The sequence below is a fragment of the Spermophilus citellus genome, assembly GCF_964194105.1.
Source record: "Spermophilus citellus genome assembly, chromosome: 5".
NCBI lineage: Eukaryota > Metazoa > Chordata > Mammalia > Rodentia > Sciuridae > Spermophilus > Spermophilus citellus.
Genome location: NC_138186.1, coordinates 136,973,885 through 136,997,745, shown reverse-complemented (window position 1 = coordinate 136,997,745; position 23,861 = coordinate 136,973,885). Strand labels below are relative to the sequence as shown.

The following is a 23,861-nucleotide window of genomic DNA, read 5'->3' as shown; positions in this document are numbered from 1 at the left end:
TCCTGCTTCACTTTTCTTGCTAAGGATTGCTTTGGCTATTCTGGGTCTTTGGTTTTTCCAAATGAATTTCATGATTGCTTTTTCTAGTTCTATGAAGAATTGCATTAAATCTATATAACAATTTTTGTAGTATGGCTATGTTCACAATAGTAATTCTGACTATCCAAGGGCATGGGAGATCTTTCTATCTTCTAAGGTCTTCTTAAATTTCTTTCTTTAGTGTTCTGTCATTTTCATTGTAGAGGCCTTTCACCTCTTTTGTTAGATTGATTCCCAAGTATTTTTTTTTAGGCTATTGTGAATGGGGTAGTTTTCCTAATTTCTCTTGCAGAAGATTCATTATTGATGTATAGAAATGCATTTGATTTATGGGAATTGATTTTATATCCTGTTACTTTGCTGAACTCATTAATTAGTTCTAGAATTTTTCTGGTAGAATTTTTTGGATCTTCTAAATATAGAATCATGTCATTGGCTACTAGTTTGAGTTCTTCTTTTCTTATTCATTCCCTTAAATTTCTTTGTTCTGTTAATTGCTCTGCTAGAGTTTCAAGAATGATGTTGAAAAAAAGTGGTGAAATGGGGCATTCTTGTCTTGTTCCAGTTCTTAATGGAATGCTTTCAATTTTTCTCCATTCAGAATGATGTTGGCCTTGAGTTTAGCATTTATAGCTTTTATGATGTTGAGGTATGTTCTTACTAACCCTAGCTTTTCTAGTGTTTTGAGCATGAAGAGGTGCTATATTTTGTCAAATGCTTTTTCTGCATCTATTGAGATGACCATATGATTCTGAAGGCTTCTTAATGGTATATTTTTTCACTTTTGTTTTTAAAGTAAAAAATAAATGTTTCATCTTGAGAATTATCACTCTCTTGAAATATAGTAGGTAGAACCAGGCAGGACTGTTCTTATCTCTTTAAGGACAGTCATGGAAAGAAAATGAAGTTATTATTCCCTGAGCTGGTTTGGAATCAGAAGAGGTTTGGAGTAGAATGAGCTTCAAGATAACCTACATCCAATATAAATATTTTCTGATATATACTGGAAGTAGCTTTGGACTGTAAGTCAGGAGATCTGCCTTTTGGCATGGGTTCTTACTAATTTCCTGACTCATTTTGACTGAGCCATAGAGTTTGTCTTATTTCAGTGTCTTCTTTTGTTAAATGGAAATAATAATCCCCAAAGGGATTATCATTAGGACAAAAAAATGATACACTTGTTTTTAATGGCATCATTTCTATGTAAGAATCAGGTTTATTTTTCAGGTGATTTTTTTGTGTCCTGATGGCTGAAAATCTTTTCTACAAATTTAGATTGCCAACACATTCATTGCCTTGAAATAGATTTTGGATATTTATAAATCATTTTCTAAAAATTGAGTGTTTATACATTTTAATTTCACTGGGCAAGCAAAGACTCTCTATTTTAAAATGTAAATTTATATCACCAAATAATTATTCCAGATTTTTCAACAGAAAGAATGTTGTTCAATATGCTCGAAGGCAAACCCAATCAGGAAGCTTCTAGTGCTTACACACAGTCTCAGCTGCTGCCTGACACTGGAAATGATGAAACTATCCCTCAAGCAGGGAAGAGGGAAGACTCTTCAGGGCTCTCTGAGAATGAGATTTCAACAGTTTGTAGTTAATGTGAATCATTGGTGAGAAATTTGAAGTAACTGGACCTTAAAGCTCCAGGTGGCAGCTAACTGGTTGACCAGCTGCATATAATTACAAACTTGGGCACTGTAGAATGTCCAAGTATATATTTTATAGATTCATATTTTAGACAGGAAGGGGTCTTAGAGATTAATCTCTTCAATTTACAGTTAAGAAACTGAAACCCTGAGAGGTTAAGTTATTTGTCCATGCTCATAGTTCAAACACCACCAGAATTAGAACTTAGGTCTCATGGCTTCTAACCCTCTGCTCTTTCCATGTACAAGTTCCCTCCCCTCAACATGCAGTGGCAGGAACTACCAAGATCACAGCTGAGTCTTCAAATGCAATTAAGTCCACTTGGTGGACAAAGTGAATTTAATTGGACAAGGAAGGCAACATGAACAAAATCTTATTTTGTTGGTGGCCATCCAAGTTGACAAGTTTTTAAGTGTGCTTGACCTGGGTAAATATAATGTCAAATGCTTTTTCTGCATCTATGAGATGACCATATGTTTCTGAAGGCTTATTAATGGCATATTTTTTGTATGTGAATAGTGATGTGCAAAGTTGTGATGTGCATTATGAACTGTCTCCAGAGTAAACATTTTCCTTTGCAACATCTCAGGGTGTACGAATTGGATGTCCTGGCACCATTTGATTTCAAAACCAATCCTTCATGGCTCAACACAAATTATAAAGGTAATTATTTTAAATTTTAATCCTTATCAATCATCTGTATCTTATATCTGACGTCAAAAATTAATTAGGAAAAGTACCATCAGAAGATGTTTAAATGGCTGCTTCTAAGACATAAGGTGATGTAAGTGGAGAAGAGGAATTAGAATTCTTGTATGAATTTTTATTTCCTGGTATTGTGGGTGACGTTGTGTGCAATAAATATTTCAAAGAAAAGGAAGTATGACAATTTACTGATGTAGCAAAATGTTCCTGCGATATGAAATAGAAAGTGAAATTTTATTTGTGAAGAGTAGAGTAAAATACATGGTACCAGTCTGGAAAATTATATAACAAACTGTTACCTCCCATCTGGGATGACAGAGGACTTTCATTTTTCTACTTACACATTTCTGTTTTGTATTTTTTTTCTTCCCAAAATAGTATAGGATTTGTTGCAGAGGAAATGTTTGAGAGCACAGTAAGAGAGCTCAGGTTGACAACAATTAATTGGATATTGAAAAATATCTAGTAGAGAGAATTTGGAATGTTTCCAACACAAAGAAATCATAATGTCTCAGGTGATAGATATGCCGGTTACCTTGAACTGACCGTTACACTGTGCCCCATAAGTGTGTGCATTACTATGTGTCAATTAAAAAATAAAAGTATACAAATAATTCATTGCACAGGAAAAACAATAAGAAAGAATATGCCGAGTAAGATTAAACTTATCTTTTAAATTTAGTATTTGTGCTGAATTTATAGTTAGCTAAAACCTCATCTGTTGATAAGCCATATGTATGTTAATAAAAACAGCCATTTGTATTGAATATATGCCAAGCAGAATTGTTTTGAGGTTGCTCATGGTAAATTTGTCCCACTTTTTAAAAAGGAAAATTTTAATATAATTTTTCATTATAAAATAATACACACTAATGAAAGCTTAGAAAATATCTATAAGTAGAAAGGAGAAAAATTAAATTGCAAACTTACTTTCTATGTATAATTATTCTTAATAATCTGATAAATTTCTTCCTACTCTTTTTTAAAAATGAATTGTCAATTCTTTAACTATTAAAAATTCATTAGAAAACATGGGATAATCTTTTTTGGGGGGAAAATATGCAATTATTCAAAATTACCCGAAACCAGATTTTATTTTTATTTTATTATTTTATTTTTTAGAAATGGTAGTACACTTAGGTGATCATTAAAAGCCCAGCATTTTCTTCCTGTTGTTATAATTGCTTTTTGATTTGTCTTTTATTTCTTGTTTCCCCCATCTCATTCTTTCTATAAATTAATTAATTCTGCAAATATTTATTGAATATCAATGTATTATGAACTTTGCTAATCAAGATTAGGGATTAAATGATAAACAAGTCCCTATCATCAGGAAACTAATCCTTTTTTATACCCTAAAGAAACCAGATTTTAAATATGATTTGCCTAGGAAACTTGGCCAGTTAAAATAACTGAATTAAGACAAAAAAAATTTAAAAAAAGGTTTCAAACATCCTCTTCAAACGAGTAGCCTTGTTTGATGTCATTTGATTCAATTTTGAATATCAAATAATATGTAAGAACAAGAGATATTTATTGTAAGGAGATGCAAGGAGATCTTAACCCTCTCTTCAAGCTCTTCACTATTGAAGGTTAAATTAACATTTTTTTTAATCAAGACTTTCCACAAATGATAAGGAAATAGCTACAGTAAAGCAAAGTTTGGGTGCATGTGGGTGTGTTGGGTAGAGGGAGAAATTTAAAACTCTTGTTAATTTAAAATCTTTGCCTTTGAGTCAGTCAGTGAAGATAGGACAATGTCACAGGCTTTCTGGAGAAGGCTATGTTTATACATAGCAAACATTAGTGAAGATCCCCAGGATGTCTGGCTCAGTTTACGTTGCTTTTTCTGTTATGAAACATGAACATTTGTACCAAGATATCAATAAATCCTTAGCCTATTAAATCTTTAATTTTGGGCTCTGGGTGATAAGTGCCCTGACTCTTGAGGGTTGTTGCTTTGAGAATCCAGACTACTTGTTTAATCTTGGAGATAAAATATAAGAGTAATCTCTGAGCCTTGGGCTTGAATTTAGGTTCAGGTTTCTTTGTCTTGATAATTTTGTTATTCAGGAGATCACTTTGAGCAAGGACACTGGAACTGCCCAGTTACACTATTTTGATTTCTAATTCTTTCCTTTACATTGCAGAGAATAGCTCATCAAGTCCTTTCATTTTAAATTAAAAATCTCCCAACAATATTTTGAAGTAGATAAGAGAGTACCACACTTCCAGTTTATGGGGAAGGAAATGGATTGATCAAGAGGTTAAAATCCTGCTCAACGTCTTAGAACTCTTAAATTGTAGGATGCTGGTATCCTAATCTCAAATTTTTAAATGTCCTTTAAAACAGACTTTCTTTTATATCATAAATGAAGTCTACATCCATATTCTCTATCAATATATGCAAATACAGCTTGTGCGAGGCTAACATCACTATCTCCAAGCAGCTCCTAGTTAACCTAAAAAATTCCTAAATGCTGATAGAAAAGGTATATTTATTTTCTTATAATGATGTGGAGGCTCTATGAATTATGTTTCAAGGAAGGAGTAGAGTGTGACAGGTGAGATGATATCACTGTGATACTGCAGGAGAGTTGCTTCCTTGATTTTATGGAGCATAACATGCTGATCTGATCAGTATTGGTCAAATGAATGTCCATGCAACAGTAAAGGAATGGTATGAATTCTCCATTCAATCTTTGAAGCCTATTGAGTTAAATACAATTGAAGAGGAACAAGGGTGATCCTTTAAAAAGCTATCACCTGGGACTTGCTTGCCTGATGTCTTCTTGCTTACCCATTAGGCAAACACTGGTTTGCTGGTTAATAAACTACTTCTGCACAATAGGAAATAAGGTGATAATTTTATTTTCTGCTTTGAAAAATATAGTTTGCCTGCCTAGATTTATTAGTTCCTGAATTGTATGAACATACCAATCATTGGCTATGTTTTAAAAGGAAAGGAAAGTAATTTTTTATGGAAAGTAGTATTATTTACAAAGGGACTTTGGTAGTATATCACATATATTTGTCACTTTAAAGTTTGATGTATTTCTCCTTTGAAACAACTGTAGTTTTAAAGAGCAATATAAAAGACAAGAGGCAAAAGGTTGACCCTTCACATGTTCCGAGCTCTTAGAGATTTGTGGTCCTGACCTGTAAATAACTATCTCTTTATACATGTTCAGGGAAATGACTCTGTGACAACCAGTGAATTTAGAAGTGCTTCCACCCACACCTGTCATTTATGAGGCTTTCTTTCATCCATGGTGATCAGTTATGTTTCCCAGATGACTATCTGAACATATCAAATTAGTACAAAAACACAAAGGAACTTATTTCTAAGTTAAACACAGGTTGGTACCAAAGAAAGGTTAGTGTGTGAGTGTGTGTGTGTGTGTGTGTGTGTATTTAAATGTATATATAATTATATAATATATATAGAGAGAGTTTATAATAATTCAGAACAAATTTCTTTCATTGATTTTATTAATTTTAATGTCTCTTAAAATGCAATTTGCAATACAATAACAGATCAACTTGTATAGCTTATATTGTAACTTTATTTTATTTTATCTTCTAAAATGCTAAGTACTAAGAATATAAAGCAGAAATTATATTATTAGCTATTTTTCTGCAAGTCTAAATTTAATTAACAGATAGAATATGTTAGAAGTTCCTACCAATATTTGAGGATTGGGTATGAGATGGAACATTGTAAAAGTCCTTACCAAAAGCAGAATGCATTTTCATGGTCTCATTGTCAGCTGTAGTTCAGAACACTTAATCGCTCTAATCCCAAATAGTTATATTTTTCCTTTTATTTGCAGTTCTTTTATTCTCAACAGAGGTCACCTACTTTGTTTGTGGATTGCTTTTTGCTCTGGTTGTGGAAGAGTGGGTTTGGGATTATGCTATTTCAGTAACTATTCTTCATGTTGCCATCACTTCAACCGGTAAGCAAAATAAAATAATGAAAACAGAGAAAATGTACTAAATCTCATGTTGTCTCCAGATCTCGTTCTAAAAGCATATATTCCTAGGATGATTAAAGTTCCTCCCTCCTCTGCTTCTCCTCCTCCCCACCCAAGTTCCTCTACCACTTCTCTTGGAGAGGTTTGACAGCTGCATTTTCTGATTGGGAACCCTACTGAAATGTTTCCTGTTCTCTTTCCATATTCAACATGCCATCCACTATTAAAGGGTCTGTTTGCCCTCTGTAAGGAATATTTTTCATCCCAATTCATTCTTCAGGTAAAAATTGACCAAAGACTGGGACATAGGACTCAAGGGAACCTTGACTGTTGGCAAGCCTGGGAACTTGCCAACAATGGTTATTTTAATAAGACTACCAGTTCTAAGGAGTTTTTCCTCTGTACCCATGATCTTTAGAGTCAGAAAAAAAAAATGCATTCGTTTTACCTTTACTTGGAGTGTATTCTTTGACAAGTCACATCTCTTAGATCAGTTCTTTCCACTGCAAAAGTGAGGGACCTGGTGCAGTTTCATTAAGCTTATAAAATTGTCTGAAATGGAATCTAGTATAGCAGTTACTCAGTAAAGGATAGGTTTATCCATCCATTTATCCAATCATTCAAAATTTATTCTTCCAGTCTACTTTTTCTCCCTTTTCATCCTCCATTATTTATTTATTGTTTTTGAAAAAAGCATATTAGTCAAAGTGTGGGTGAGATCAAACTCAAGTTATAATTTGGCATTTATTATTGTTATTACCAATTTAAATCACTCATATTTTTAGTACCCTTAGAAGCACACAATTTCTAAATGAATTGCCACTTCCCAGCTTCACTGCTATTAGAGAATACCAGTATATTGATCCCCTAGCATCAATTTTCTCAGACACAACCCTCAGTAATTCAAAGAATCACTGATCCCCTCCCCACACCTCAGATTCTCTGTTTTACTTTAGGGCTCAAGTTTTCCTGCAAGGCAGCCACAGGCTAGCTGTTTGGAGGCATAAGGTAGTCCACTCCTCAAAGTTTAAATAAGCTATAGATTTTGGATGCAGAAGTTATTAGTTAACAGTCTAACACATGGCATGCAGAAAATACTTAACAAATAATTGCTTGATTGCTTGTTAGAACTGAGTTCAGAGTAAAGTGGTTCAGAATTCCAGAGGGAGCCAGGCATTGACGATTCAATGCCTGGAACAAGAACAAGACTGCTGTAGGCTACTTCAAATCTACTTTGTGAGCTGACCTGAGACCCTGACAATTCAGAGCACCATTTTTAGAAGCCTTCCTAATATCTGACCTAACAAATAACTTTTAGACCATGGCTTAAAGACAAATTCAGGACGACCTGATTTCATAAATACGTATAAAATCTTTCTTTGGTATATGGGTATGATTTGACTGAACAGAAATACATATTTCTTCACCAGTGAAAAAAATAAGGCATACTTTGAAAATGAGTAACACCTTTTTATTTTTATTTTTTTCTATTGCAGTCATGTTGGAATTCCCCTTAACATCACATTGGTGGGCTGCTTTAGGTATGTTGGAATTATTCTAGTTTAGATTCTTTAATCTACAATGTTAACTGGAGTAAATTTAGGAAATAGATTTTATTATTTAGACATAGATTTAATTATATAATCATAATCTTTCTAAGTAATTCATTATAATTAATTATATATAATCATACTCTTTCTAAGATAATAATGACAATGATGATGTTTAAGGCATTGAAAAACCTCTCAGTTTTACTAAAGATGAACTCTACTGGTTGTCTCTTTGGCCCAAATATACTGTCCGGACAACCCTAAAAAAATCCACAACAGAGGTGTTGCCATATTAACATATATTTTAGACCAAAAGTAGATCAGTACATAGAAATAAAAGAAATTTGCTTGACCAGCAGGGTGGTACACACCTGTAATCCTAGCAGCTCAGGAGGCTGAGGCAGGAGGATCACAAGTTAAGAGCCAGCCTCAGCAATTTAGTGAGGCCCTAAGCAACTTAGCAAGTCCCTGTCTCAAAAAATAAGAAGCACTGGCAGTGTGTCTCAGTGGTGAAGCATTTCTGGGTTTAATCTCTGGTACCCCAAACAGAAATTTCTTCTTCTCCTTAAGATAAATTTGACTTTATAAAGGAATGACATGGATTTTACTGTATATATTGAGCAATATATAAAGTGGTAGGGCATGAAAGCCCAAAATACCTCTGCAAAATTTTCATTAAGCTGTAGATTTCCTCAGCTTGCCTCCAAGTCTGACTTACACTATTTTTCTCTCCCTTTCTTTTCCCATTATTTTCCCTTTGCAGCAGGTAGTAAGTACTGAGCCACTATAAGCAGGGAAACCAGAATCGATCTACTTCCTCTGAAAAAGTGTTTTAGGGACATATTTTGCACCTTTATTGGAATCCACAGACTCTTGATCACCCCCCCACACACATACACACACGTACATACAGGTGCCTCAACTGTACTAGTGAGCCAGCTGGGTAGACTCAGAAGTGGCATGAGTCATGGTGCACAAAAGGCCTGAGGTCAACAAAGCGCTCTGCCTTTCCTAATGCAGTTCTGCCTTTTTCCTTCTCTGACATTATTTGTTCTCAGAGCTTCGTACCTAATGGAGGTAGGTTTCATGTTCCATCATGGGAATGACCTTCATGTATTCTTCTGAGACACAGCTCCCTTTAATTCTTATTGGATACAACTTATCAAAATAAATCCTCTTTCAACATTCTTGGATCCTCAAAAGGTTGAACTTTTAGTGGGACAAAGAGGCTCATGATGGATACATCATCGGAGGGAACTGCCTTCTATGGGATGATTCAAGTGAAGTAGTCAAGACCCACGATGCCTTCTTTCTAAAGACAAAATTACAGTGAAGAGAGTGAGAACAATAAAACGACAATGTATTGAAACTTAGTTAAGTGTGAAAATAGCTTATATATAAAGGGGAAAAGAACATAAGAATATATAAAAGCAAATTAGCCTCTGTTCTTTTTTTCCCCCTATTAATACAAAGGGCCTAGAACTATGACCTAGAGCAGAATTTCTCTGTGCAGATCATGAGGACTTTACAAAAATGCAATCAGTCTGGATAGGGCCCAGGTAATGCAAGCATTGCTGGTTCAGGGACAATACAGAGAATATTCTGAACTTTTAAAATTATTACATAATACCTAATTTGAAGCAAAATCAATACATTTTATGACTTGATAGTATTTTCACTTCTTAAAATTTTGAAGTTCTTGAAGGCATCTACATTTAATCTCTTTATTGTATCCTAATATCATCCTTTCCTAGAAGTAGAGTAGCCAGCCACATTCAGCTCATTCTTAGTTTTAAATAATCCAATCTATATGTTGTTTTCCTTAGAATACTCTTTTATGAAATAGGAAATCAAGATAAGAAACAGCAAACATAAAGGAAATGAGATTGTTACAATATCATGTTATTTGTATTCTTCCTTAATTATATTATGTAATAATTAGAAATTTAGGAAGGGAAATCAGCATTACAACTTTACCATTTATTTCTGCTAATAAAGAAAAGCTGGATGCTTCTAAACAGTTTTCAATACTTGCCAAGTTTGGAAACTATTTATTTATAAATCTGTTGTATTTGGCTTCCAAATACAAAGATTATATAATATCTCTAAAATTTTTTTCTTCTTGATTTGGCAACAATAATATTGTCTAATATCTTCAATCTGTTTTGAAAACAAACCCAAGCATGGTCTAGTATTGCCTCTCAAGTGTTTGGTTTTTTTGTTTTGTTTTGGTGCTGAGTATTGAACTACTCAAGTACTCAAGGTTGCTTTAACCACTCTCTGAGCTACACCCCTGGCTCTTTTTTGAGTTGAGTTCTCTATAAGTTGCCAAGATTGGTCTCTTACTTGCCATCCTCCTTCATCAGCCTCCCAAATAGTTGAGATTACAGCTTTCAGCACCATGCCTGGCTTTGCCACTCAATTTTAATGGCCCACACAATATTAATAATACATTTATCGATCAGTTAATACAAGCCAGGGACATTGAATTTATCTCACTAATCTTTATTACAATTTTGTGTGATACCTATTATATTCTAATTCTATAAATGTGGAAACAAAAGTTTATTGAATTGGATGATTTAGCAGAGTTCCTTTAGCTACTAAGATGGGTCCTGTAACTAGCCTTTTCTTCTGACTTAGACTACTACCCAGAGCAATTTCTACTCCTAAGTAGAAATCCTGGAGCTCTCACTGCAAAGATGTGATGGTTGCAGTAAATTCTTCCATTTAGAAAATATACCAGGTAAAGAACAGAGCTCACAAAAATTTTTGGAGATAGTTATCATTTAGGCAAAGGAAACTGAAGAGAATATAGACTGATCAAGTAGAATCACAAGCTCTGAAAAGACTTCCCAGTTCTATGACATTTTCACATCAAACAGAGTAAACAGATAAGACCTAACATAGAAATAACACACACACTCTCACACACACACATAAGATCAAAGTGTTTGTGTCTAAACTCAGTTGGAAATAGCACAATGCTGCTTACCTTCTGGAAAAGTAAATTATAGAATGGCTGATGTTTCATTTCCAATATTTAAAACAAAATTGAAAAAGCTTCTTTCTGAGAGGAAGTTAGCAGTCCTAGTGTTCTTACCTCCGGGAGCTTTACCTTTCAAGGTCATTATGTTGTTACTGCCCCACAAGGAACAACAGATTTATGAAAGCTCTTTAATTGGATCAATATTGGTCAAATCAATATTTTAAAACAAATAAGAATCACTGGGCCAATGAAACCAGAACTAAAGCATTTTCATAAAACTAAATAACTCAGGTATGTAGAATTCTGGTTCTTGAAATCTTTTCTATACTTAAAAGTCAGCAAGCATTTTTTCTTTTATAATTAGAGGAGAAAAGACCTTAGTTTGTGTGTGTACACACTCATACACACACACACACACACACACACACACACACAGTAACAATACAGATAAATGGAACATTTAAGCACAGAAAGTATTGGGAATTGTGAATTCCTTGGCATGTGCTTCGACTTCATTGTCTTTGAATATCTGAGTTTTAAGAGCTCCTTCCTATTGATCTGCACATACTCTCTGAAGGAAGTTCTAAATTTTAACAGTTTATCAGCTTTACAATGTATACCTCCCCTCTCTTAGCTGAATCTATAAACTGTTCTATTTCAAAAACGATGTCAGTTACAGAAACATTATTTAAGTCATGGCAATTGTTCTTATTCATAATCCTACCTATGAATTATTCATTACTGGTAGTTAACCAAAACTTTCCTTTCATTTATTTGCAGGAGCCGGCTTAATTTCAATGATATGTGGAGGCCAGACTTTAGCATACTGTTTATTCAAAGACAACTTTATATATCCAGATCTGGGTAACTTTTAGCAGTACAGATGGATTAATTTGCCTCAGAATTTCTATCCTGTAACATATATTACATCAGAGTTAAATTTTACTTTTTGTTTAAGTTCAAGGTTGAATTTGTTTAGTATACTTTATAACAATAAAATATAGATAAATGGAGAGCAGAACAATTCTAGTCAACAATTTAAGAGCATAGTGTTGCAAACTTATAAAATGCAGTGTTTCCCAAAGTGTGTTCCACAGAACACTGGTTCTGAAGAATGTTCGTAATGCTATACAATGGGGGGAAGTTTTATGTCTAAGTGCATTTGTGGAATCCTGGGTTGAAGTACAACAAAACTCATTTATTTCAGCATTTTTCAGGAATCTTTGACACACTATTGTGAACAAGTCATCCATTTTTTTTGGCAAAGACATTCATTTACCCACTAAGAAATGTCATGCTAATATTCCATATTCCTTGTAACCTTCCCAAAACTATGTTGTTTCAATTGATTACTTATTTAGAAAAGTTAAAGTATAATATACATTATGCTTCTCCAATGTATTTGATTAGAGACACATTTTAGAAAATATTGGTAAATAGTATGGAAAATGTAACACAGAAATGGGCAGATTCAAAACTGCTGCCAATCTCTGCAACCAGAATTAGATTCTATTATTGTCCCACATTATTTACTCTAGGTTAGAGCATTTCTTATGAAATTACTAGTTTTTGTTTTAATACCTGTATCTATTTCTTTCTTTAGACTGTAGTCTTCTAACATAGGGCTTCTCAAAATCTAATGTGCATTTGATTTGTCTGGGGATCTTGTTAACAGTGCAGATTTTGGTTCAGAAGGGAGGATGATAGAGTCCAAGATTATGTACTTCTAACAGTTCTCAGGAAATGCTAGTGTTGTATAGTTCTGTATTACCAGTTTGATAGTTCTTCTGTTATTGTCATGCAGTAAGTACTTATTTATTTGAATTTAAAGCAAGGTGAGTTACTTTATATAATTGTCTTAAATATTTACTACTTTCAATATAGCTAAAATAATCTGCTAATATAATAGTATGAACATACAAAAAGGGACAGGAAAGTTACAGTCCCATACATTCATATTCACAAATTTTAGGAAACAATTAAAAAATAAACCAAACCATATTTTAGAATTTTCTCCCTGATGAGACGTTTTACCCTAAAAATCCTTTTCCTTCATGAAGACATCCATTCACCTACTAAGCAGTGCTGTGGATAATTTTATATATTTCAGATAACCTTCCAAAAGCTATGTTGTATTGATCAGTTACTGATTTAGAAATTTGAACTTATTGGGAACCTGTAAGTATAAAAGTAATGATACTGTCTCTTTTGCTTCTTTCTCACATTATTCACTCACATGACCTTTTGTGTCCCATCCATTAGTTCCATTCTTCCTGGTAATTATTCTGAAATATTTGGTTGTAGAGGTATCAAAATGTGTAACTCACCTGGATCAATCAAGAGACTGTGAATTTCAATTATGAAAAAACTTTTTTTTTCATTTTTTAATTATTATTAGTTGTTCAAAACATTACATACTTCTTGACATATCATATTTCATACATTTGATTCAAGTGGGTTATGAACTCCCATTTTTTCCCCGTATACAGATTGCAGAATCACATCAGTTACACATCCAGTTTTTACATACTGCCATACTAGTGTCTGGTATTCTGCTGCCTTTCCTATCCTGTATTATCCCCCCTCTCCTCCCCTCCCTTCCCATCTTCTCTCTCTACCCCATCTACTGTAATTCATTTCTCTCTCTTGTTATTTTCCCCTCTCCCCTCACTTTCTCTTATATGTAATTTTGTATAACGATGAGGGTCTCCTTCCATTTCCATACAAACTCCCTTCTCTCTCCCTTTCCCTCCCACCTCTCCTCCCTGTTTAATGCTAATCTTCTTCTCATGCTCTTCCTCCCTGCTCTGTTCTTAGTTGCTCTCCTTATATCAAAGAAGACATTTGGCTTTTGTTTTTTAAGGATTGGCTAGCTTCACTTAGCATAATCTGCTCTAATTCCATCCATTTCCCTCAAATGCCATGATTTTGTTATTTTTTAGTGCTGAGTAATACTCCATTGTGTATAAATGCAACATTTTTAATTGATTGTTCAAAACATTACAAAGCTCATGACATATCATCTTTCATAGATTTGATTCAAGTAGGTTATGAACTCCCATTTTTACCCCAAATACAAAGTGCAGAATCACATTGGTTATACATCCACAATTTTACATAATGCCATATTAGTAACTGTTGTATTCTGCTACCTTTCCTGTCCCCTACTATCCCCCTCCCCTCCCCTCCCATCTTCCCTCTCTACCCCATCTACTGTTGTTCAATTCTCTCCCTTGTTTCCCCCCCTTTTCCCCTCACAACCTCTTATATGTAATTTTGTGTAACAATGAGGGTCTCCTTCCATTTACATACAATTTCCCTTCTCTCTCCCTTTCCCTCCCACCTCTCCTCCCTGTTTAATGCTAATCTTCTTCTCATGCTCTTCCTCCCTGCTCTGTTCTTAGTTGCTCTCCTTATATCAAAGAAGACATTTGGCTTTTGTTTTTTAAGGATTGGCTAGCTTCACTTAGCATAATCTGCTCTAATTCCATCCATTTCCCTCAAATGCCATGATTTTGTTATTTTTTAGTGCTGAGTAATACTCCATTGTGTATAAATGCAACATTTTTAATTGATTGTTCAAAACATTACAAAGCTCATGACATATCATCTTTCATAGATTTGATTCAAGTAGGTTATGAACTCCCATTTTTACCCCAAATACAAAGTGCAGAATCACATTGGTTATACATCCACAATTTTACATAATGCCATATTAGTAACTGTTGTATTCTGCTACCTTTCCTGTCCCTTACTATCCCCCTCCCCTCCCCTCCCATCTTCCCTCTCTACCCCATCTACTGTTGTTCAATTCTCTCCCTTGTTTCCCCCCCTTTTCCCCTCACAACCTCTTATATGTAATTTTGTGTAACAATGAGGGTCTCCTTCCATTTACATACAATTTCCCTTCTCTCTCCCTTTCCCTCCCACCACTCATCTCTGTTTAATGTTAATCTTTTCCTCATGCTCTTCCTCCCTGCTCTGTTCTTAGTTGCTCTCCTTATATCAAAGAAGACATTTGGCATTTGTTTTTTAAGGATTGGCTAGCTTCACTTAGCATAATCTGCTCTAATGCCATCCATTTCCCTGCAAATTCCATGATTTTGTCATTTTTTAGTGCTGCATAATACTCCATGGTGTATAAATGCCACATTTTTTAATCCATTCATCTATTGAAGGGCATCTAGGTTGGTTCCACAGTCTAGCTATTATGAATTGTGCTGCTATGAACATCGATGTAGCAGTATCCCTATAGTATGCTCTTTTAAGGTCTTTAGGGAATAGTCCAAGAAGGGGAATAGCTGGGTCAAATGGTGGTTCCATCCCAGCTTTCCAAGGAATCTCCATACTGCTTTCCAAATTGGCTGCACCAATTTGCAGTCCCACCAGCAATGTACAAGTGTACCCTTTCCCCCACATCCTCACCAGCACTTGTTGTTTGACTTCATAATGGCTGCCAATCTTACTGGAGTGAGATGGTATCTTAGGGTGGTTTTGATTTGCATTTCTCTGACTGCTAGAGATGGTGAGCATTTTTTTATGTACTTGTTGATTGTTTATGTGTCCTCCTCTGAGAAGTGTCTGTTCAGGTCCTTGGCCCATTTATTGATTGGGTTATTTGTTTTCTTATTGTTTAATTTTTAGTTCCTTGTATATTCTGGATATTAGGGCTCTATCTGAAGTGTGAGGAGTAAAAATTTGTTCCCAGGATGTAGGCTCCCTATTTACCTCTCTTATTGTTTCTCTTGCTGAGAAAAAACTTTTTAGTTTGAGTGAGTCCCATTTGTTGATTCTTGTTTTTAACTCTTGTGCTATGGGTGTCTTATTAAGGTTTGGAGCCTGACCCCACAATATGTAGATTGGAGCCAACTTTTTCTTCTATCAGATGCAGAGTCTCTGTTTTGATATCAAGCTCTTTGATCCATTTTGAGTTAACTTTTGTGCATGGCGAGAAGAAGGGATTCAGATTCATTTTGCGCATATGGATTTCCAGTTTTCCCAGCACCATTTGTTGAAGATGCTATCCTTCCTCCATTGCATGCTTTTAGCCCCTTTGTCAAAAATAAGATAGTTGTAATTTTGTGGATTGGTCTCTGTGTCCTCTATTCTGTACCATTGGTCCACCCGCCTGTTTTGGTACCAGTACCATGCTGTTTTTGTTACTATTGCTCTGTCAACCTAGGGTAGTTATAAAAGCCCCATAATGATGGTTCTCAGTTAAGCCCCTACTGACAGCACACAGGCAAGCATCTTGTTAAAGATGCAACAGAACTCAGTCCTGCTCTAGAAGTGCAGAGACCAACAAACCATGGACCCACTGATGAGGGAATGTGCCCTGTGAAACTCACACCCATGGAAGAAATTCACAGAAACATTAAAACTTCCTAAATAAAATTGTTAATTAAAAAAGATGTGGTTGATTAAGTACTTTTTAATATAATGAGAATTAAATTTCACTAGTAAATTAGAAAAACAATCTCTCCAGACTCAGGATCTTGTCATTCTGTAGTGCAGCTTAATTAGCATGTTTATTTCTAGGATTAGAAATCCATCTGCTCAGGTAATTACTATTGTGTTAATCCTACTCTTTATTTTTTCTCCCTGAGCACAAGAATAATCTGTGGTTTTCTTCTTTCCCTCATTAAAATGATTACCATTATCTACTTGATGGCACCTCTTGACACACAGTAATTAAAAATACAATGGGTGGAAATTTTAGCACAAAAAATGATACATTAACTATATCAACTAATAATCTACTTGCCCTACACTATATATAACTTTCTCAAAGGCTTAACTTATTCCTTCAGTGTCCCATAAAGAGTCACAAGTTGGTAGAATCCTATACAGGATTTTGATTCATATTTTTCAGGACTAGAATTTTTATATTTTTAAGAAAGATAATACTTTTATATTATGCATAACTTTTTCATAAATATACTTTAAAGCTATCATTCCTTTGTGCTATTTTAGGATTTAAATCCATTTACATTCTCCTTTAATAATGCTTTAAAGAATTACATTTAAAAGAATTTTGCTGACAGCTATTCCAAAATATATATGAACACTATTTACACATTTTCTGTCTGAAGATTAGAATTATATCTAAAATGTTATGGATTTTATTCAACCAATTTACCTTAATAACTGAACTAATAAGTTCTAAAACTATTTAGAATCACTAAAGCTACAGACATTATTCTATAAAAGTGAGAACTTATATACTATGAGATAGAGAGTTTTGTTTATGGCAAACATCCCAAGGAAATATAAAACCACTTTCTAAAGTTGTTGTTCTGTAAACTTTAGAAAACTGAATTGAGAGAAAAATAAAAACATAGCAAAAGAATCCATTGATGTGGCTATGCTGAATATTATCAAAAAAAGGAAGGAAATACAGTTTGGTTCATGTAAAGATAACATCATTCTTTTACATAAAATTTCTACTGGAGAAAAAAGACCTCATAGAAGATGGTAAAAATTTTGAGAATATTGCACATTTTTTAATACAGAACAACAACATTAAATTTTTTTATTCACTATTTCTTAATTTAGTTATTTCTTTTCAATTTTCTTTTATTCTTAATAAAATTTCTGGGTAGTTCATTAATGACAGGGCCCAATGCATCTTAAAAAACAGTTCCCACCTAACATTCTTCTTTCTGCAAAGGAACAAGTACATAGAAAACCCAGAGACTCTCATGCAGGTCATAGTGCATAAAGACCATGTGGACATTGTCCAGAAATGCACTATGTGTTGGCATCTTTCTTTTCTTTTATATGAAAAATACAACTTCTACCTCGGAGCTGACACTGCAACTTGATTTTCTTTCATGAATAGCTGGTATCAGTGGGTCTTAAATATGAAAATGAGCTTGTCCTGCTTTAGAAAAGAAAAAACCCACAATCATGGAAATTTCTTGAAGAAATGTACCTCTTTTCCCCCTTTCCTCTATAGGTTTCTTAGTCCTCTCCTGGATAACTCACACCAAGTTTGCCATCTAGGAGGACTACTAACAGGAATTTAATAAGGTGTCTACTATACTATATGACAATTTTAATGGTCATGATGGCTTTCACCATGGAGTATCATTCTATGCCTTGAATGGTTTGAGAACCCAAGGATAACTTCTGATTCTCAGTAACTCCGAGAATGAATTACATTTTTTATTTATTTATTTATTTATTTATTTATTTATTTATCGGTGCTAGAAATGAAACCCAGGGTCTCACACATGGTAGGCACTTTCCACTGAGATATACCCCTATCCTTGGATTAGGCTTTAACTGGTTACTTCTGAAAGATAATATCAAATATATTTACTTCTATTTTAATAGCTACCCCTTTGCTTTCTCTCAAAATATTTTATAGTCTTTTCTTAGTTTGCTGTTCTCAGAAAATTTCAGGTTTCAGTCTTTTATTCAACATTAAATATAATTTCAGTAATAAAGATTTACATAGGAGTTATCAAGTTGGACTTGCAGTTTGTTTTCTGTCAAATTTCAGGTAGTCAGCAAGTCCTTTAATGGGTTGTGAATTATAAGCATTTCCTTCTAGAAAACTGCTATCATAAGATGACTAGGATGTTAATAAAAGTTTTTTTCTGGTATTAGGCAGAAAAATTTGGTGTTCTCTGAAAAACTTCGAGATTTAACTGTTAACTATGATATGATGTTAAGCATTGCATAATTACATGCTATTCTACAAGTGCACTGAGACACAGATATTTGTTTCTAGACAGGTACAACTGTTAACCTCCTTCCAGTGTGAATTTATTATGTTTATTTGGCTACTGATAAATTCCTCCATCCCTTTGTGCCAGGTCTTTGGGTAAAATTATTCCTTTGAAAGTATTTTAATTCCTGCCAAATTCCAGGAAGCTTTTTGCCAAAACCAACAACAAGATCTCAGCCACCATGGAAGTTTCCACTACAAAAGAGACTGTGATCACTAAGAACAGACCATTAAACAAGCTGTCCTCAGACCCGTCCAGGTTGACAAAGGACATGATAAGATTTCATACCAATGCAGTTGCCTCCCATCTCAACAGACTCACTTGGTATCTTCCTAGGTGCTGCTGTAGGCACTGCCTCCCAATGGCCTTGACCTGCCTTCCTGCTCCATCGTCTGAAGGGGTAATAAAACTTCTCTATTCCCATCATCCCTGGCCCCAGTTTGGGGGGATATTTTAGATCTCCCTGAAAACATGAAGTGAGTGAAGGGCTTTTTATTTTCCAGGAACACCACAGCTTGGAGGGAAATACAGAGTCTATAGGAAGCGGTGAGATACCAGACGTGATCCTCTGTGAAAGACATCTCTACCACTCTCTCTGCTTCATCAACACCCCCACCCACCCAACATAGAGAATCCTTCCCTAGCTCTACTGGAGACCTGGGAGGCTATGCAAAACAGTTAAAGGAAAACAATCACTATGCAAAATATTTAAACAATCCCACCAATCAGAGCATAGCACACATGGAAACATCCCTACACAACACATCTCTTTCCAAGGGAAATATTCCTCTACAGAAGACAGAACATTTAAGATGAAGAAGAATTTCAGCCTCACAGTCAAAAATAAGACAGCAATTTAAAGACAAATATATAAATACTTCATATTTCTTTCAAATAGGAAAATATCATCTCTGCAATGAGAACGGTTGGTAATCATACAAAAGATATATATATATTTGTATTTAGAAATATATATGTATTTCATGGAAGTGAAAATATAGTTGTTACTATAAAAAAGCTAAGTAGATAAGATAATCAGGATTCTAAATACTGAAGAGATAGATTAATGATATGAAGAAAGAACTGAGAAATTTACTCTAAATTTACTGAAAGAAAAGAGATGGAAAATATGAAAGATAAGTGGACACATGGAAGATAGACTGAGAAACCCTAACACCCATTTAATTAGAGTCTACAAAGAAGAATGAGGAAGAGAAAATATGTGGATACAAAGGCTGAAGAGTTTGTGGAACTGCAGAGACCTATGTGTTTCCAGATGAAAAGGCTTTACCCAATGACAAATCAGATAAATGACATAACCCATACCTGACACAGCATACAGAAATTGAAAAGTAATTGTAATAAAGATTAAATTCACAGAAATAACACAAGATAAGGGCTGGGTTTTGTGGCTCAGTGGTAAGATGCTTACCTAGAATGTGGGAGGCACCACATATAAATAAATAAATAAATAAATAAATAAATAAATAAATAAATAACCATTAATAACTAAAAAAATAATTAAAAAAGAAATGACCCAAGATAAGAAATAGTTTATTTAATATAGTAAAGTAGTCTGGCCAACTTGAGAAGGGAGATTCTCCAGGAAGATTTGGTACTGACTTTGCCTTCTCCCAGCCTTCTGTACCCAAACTTCTCCATGGTCACTTGAGGATTTGATCATAAATAAATCCTGGTACTTACTAGTATACTCTTAAATGAAAAATATAGGTTGTTAGGGTAAATTTATTTTGAATGAGACTACAATCCCTAAATATAAAAGGGGAAGTGATATTGTAAGTAACTGATCTCTTCAGATTTGAGAAATATCTACTTTGTGTACAAAGTACAGCTGATCAACAGAGAAAGCACAAATAGAAGTATTAAGAATAAAAAGACAGAAATAATTCAGACAGAATAGAGGATTTTAGGAATTATATAATTAAAATTGAGAACTTGATAAAATGAATAATTTTAAGAACACAAATTAGAAGATAAATAAGCAAACCTAAATAAATCAGTAACTATTGAATAAACTGAACTTGGTAATAAAAATAAGAAGTCTGTTTTCTAAAAGTAATATATAAAAATCAAAACAAAAGTATAACAGTCTGCAAAGTAAAGCCAGTGGAATGAATCTGACAAAATTTCCCCATGTACATATACAAAAACAACACAGTGAAATCTCACCTTCATGTACAGTCGTAAGAATGGAACTGTAACTAGATAACATATATTCCAGGCTTGTATAATTAATTATATCAAAATAGATTCTATTGCCATGCACAGCTAAATAAATAAATAAAGTGAAAAAAGCATATCAGCCTGAATTGTAAATTGTATCAAGCCATCAAAGGTCAGACAATTCCTTTCATAGATCAACTGTATTAGAAAATAGAGAAAGAAAAAAGAATCCAATTAGTTTTCAAGTTTTGCATAACATTGATACCAAAACTGCACAAATACGATAAAAGAGAAAATAGCAGATTGATCTCTCTTATATATTTGAATATCAAAATAAGTACTATAAAATTAACCCCAATTGTGCCTTTTTAAAGATATTAACTCATCTCCATAAAGTTTATTCCAAGAATGCAAGGAGGGTTACTATGGTTTGCATGTGGTTTGTGTGTGTCCCTCAAAAGGTTCATGTGTAAGAAGCTTGGTCCCCAGCTTTGCCACACCACTTTCAGAAGTTGGGCCTAGTGGAAGGTGGTTAGGTTACCAGGTACCACCCTAGTAAAGGATTAATGGCAGTCTCAGGACTTGATGAGTTCCTGAGAGAATGGGTTGTTTGTAAAGAGTTTGACACCTCCTCTGAGAATCCTTTTTTCACCAGTTCCACTTGCCTCTCCCCCCACCGCCTCTTCTCTCTCTCTCTCTCTCTCTCTCACACACACACACACACACACACACACACACACACCACATCTTAGTGTGATACCATCTACCACATATGAGATTCTTACCAGAACCTAGTAGATACCAGTGCTGTGCTCTTGAATCCTGGAACTGTGAGCTGAACAAATCTTTTTTCTTTATAAAGTATCCAGCATCCATTATTCTGTATCTAGCTGCACAAAAGGGATGTCTACAAAATTTCAGCACTTGAGCCAGGAGTGGTGACACAGTTCTATAATCCCATTGAATCCAGAGACTGAGGCAGGCGGTAGTAGGTTCAAGGCCAGTCTCAGCAACATAGGCCCTCACCAACTTAATGAGACCCTGTCTCAAAATTTAAAAATAATTTAAAAAAGGACGGGGATGAAGCTCAATGGTAAAATGCCCCTGAGTTCAATCCCCCATTTTTTTTTAAAGTTAAGTACTTGACAATCTATCAGTGTAAATTACCATATATCAGATTAAAGGAAAAAAACTGATTTTCTTAAATTAAGAAAAATCAATTATAATTTTTATTACAGAATTATAGTTATACATAGTAGTTGGGTTCATTTGTACAAAATCATAAATGCAAGGAATTTTATTTCAATCCCCATTTACCTCCTATTCCTCCCCCTTCTGTCCCCTGTTCTCTTCCCTCAATTCTAGTGGTCAGCCTTTGGCTTATTTATTTGTTCATTTTTGATTGATACTTCTATGTATACAGAAAGCTGAAATTCCCTTTGATACATTGATATATACATACAATATGATTTTATTAGATTCATTCCATATTTCTCTTCCTTTTGCATCCTCCCTTCCTCCCTCTCATTCTTCTTGTCTCAGTGGAGAAGAATATACTTCTTCCCTGTGTATTTATGATATCTGATCCTCACTCACCCACTGCTTTCTTTCTCTTCTTTTGCTCTAACTTCCACATTTGAGAGAAAACATTTCACTCTTGATTTTCTGCGTCTGGCTTGTTTCACTGAGCATGAGAGACATTAAATTATGGAGCTTCTCCACGGCAAAGGAAACAACAAGGAGCATGAAGAGAGAGACCACAGAATACCAGCTGCTCATCTGACAGGGGGTTAATATCCAGAATATATAAAGAACTCAAAAAACTTAACACCAGAAAAACAAGCAGTCCAGTCAATAAATGGGCATAAGAACTATATGGACTTTTCTCAAGATAAGAAAAGGTTCACTCGTACATTATTGTTGTGACTGCAAATCAGTACAACCACTCTGGAGAGATGGAGAGTCCTTAAAAAACTAGGAATGGAACCACCATATGACCCAGATACCTCACTCCTCACTATTCATTGAAAAGAACTAAAATCAGCATAGAATAATGATATAGGAACATCAATATCTATAGCAGCACAATTTACAATAGACAAATTATGGATCCAGCCCAGATGTTTGTTAATAGATGAATGGATTAAGAAAATATGATATATATACACAATGGAGTTTTACTCAGTCATAGAAAGATAAAATTATGGCATTTTCTGGTAAATGGTTAGAACTGGAGAATATAATGCTAAATGAAATTAGTCAGACTCAGAAATTCAAGGGTAGAATTCATATAAAAGAGTAGCTATTCCAAGAATAGCCCAGATAATTTTTTTTAGAGAAGAGAGAGAGAGAGAGAGAGAGAGAGAGAGAGAGAGAGAATTTTTTAATATTTATTATTTTTTAGTTCTCGGCAGACACAACATCTTTGTTGGTATGTGGTGCTGAGGATCGAACCCCGGCCGCACGCATGCGAGGCGAGCGCGCTACCGCTTGAGCCACATCCCCAGCCCCATCCCCAGATAATTTTGAAAGCAAGTACTAGGAAAGAAATTGCTTTACCAAAAATCAAAATTAGTGTTAAGCTATAGAATTTTTTAACAAAAGCTTAATCTTTAATTATTTTCAACACAAGGTAAATATAGCTGAAGATTAATATAGAACAGTTCCCTCCATCTTATTTATTTTTTTTATTTTTTAAATTTTTAAATTGATTCTTTAAAAATAAATGACAGTGGAATGCATTACAATTCTTATTACGTGTATACAGCACAATTTTTCATATCTCTGGTTGTATATAAAGTATGTTCACACCAATTCGTGTCTTCATACTTGGATAATGATGTACATCACATTCCACCATCCTAAGCTATAGAATTAAAACAATGTGATATTGCATTCTGAAACAAATAAATAGATCAATTGAAGAGAATAAAGTGTGCAAAATCCCAACTAGGTTCTGAAACAGTGTTAGACAGAAGTAACATAAATTGGTAGAGAAAAAACATATAATTCAATAAATGAC

General features: G+C 34.3%; 1 protein-coding gene across 2 annotated transcripts in view; it reads left to right on the top strand.

The window, feature by feature from the left end:
* TMEM244 (transmembrane protein 244) overlaps nucleotides 1-11,794 on the top strand; it is a gene marked incomplete at both ends in the record, with an annotated part of 39,129 nt that extends 27,335 nt beyond the window's left edge. The window contains 4 exons of one of the 2 annotated variants that reach the window (XM_081293839.1): nucleotides 2,288-2,361; nucleotides 6,237-6,362; nucleotides 7,877-7,921; nucleotides 11,700-11,794. In XM_081293839.1, the coding sequence (XP_081149965.1) occupies nucleotides 2,288-2,361; nucleotides 6,237-6,362; nucleotides 7,877-7,921; nucleotides 11,700-11,794 (340 nt within the window). Of the gene's footprint in view, nucleotides 1-2,287; nucleotides 2,362-6,236; nucleotides 6,363-7,876; nucleotides 7,922-8,693; nucleotides 8,789-11,699 lie in introns of those variants that run through there. The other variant, XM_081293840.1, reaches the window with a different exon arrangement.
* Between the last annotated feature and the right edge of the window lie 12,067 nt (nucleotides 11,795-23,861).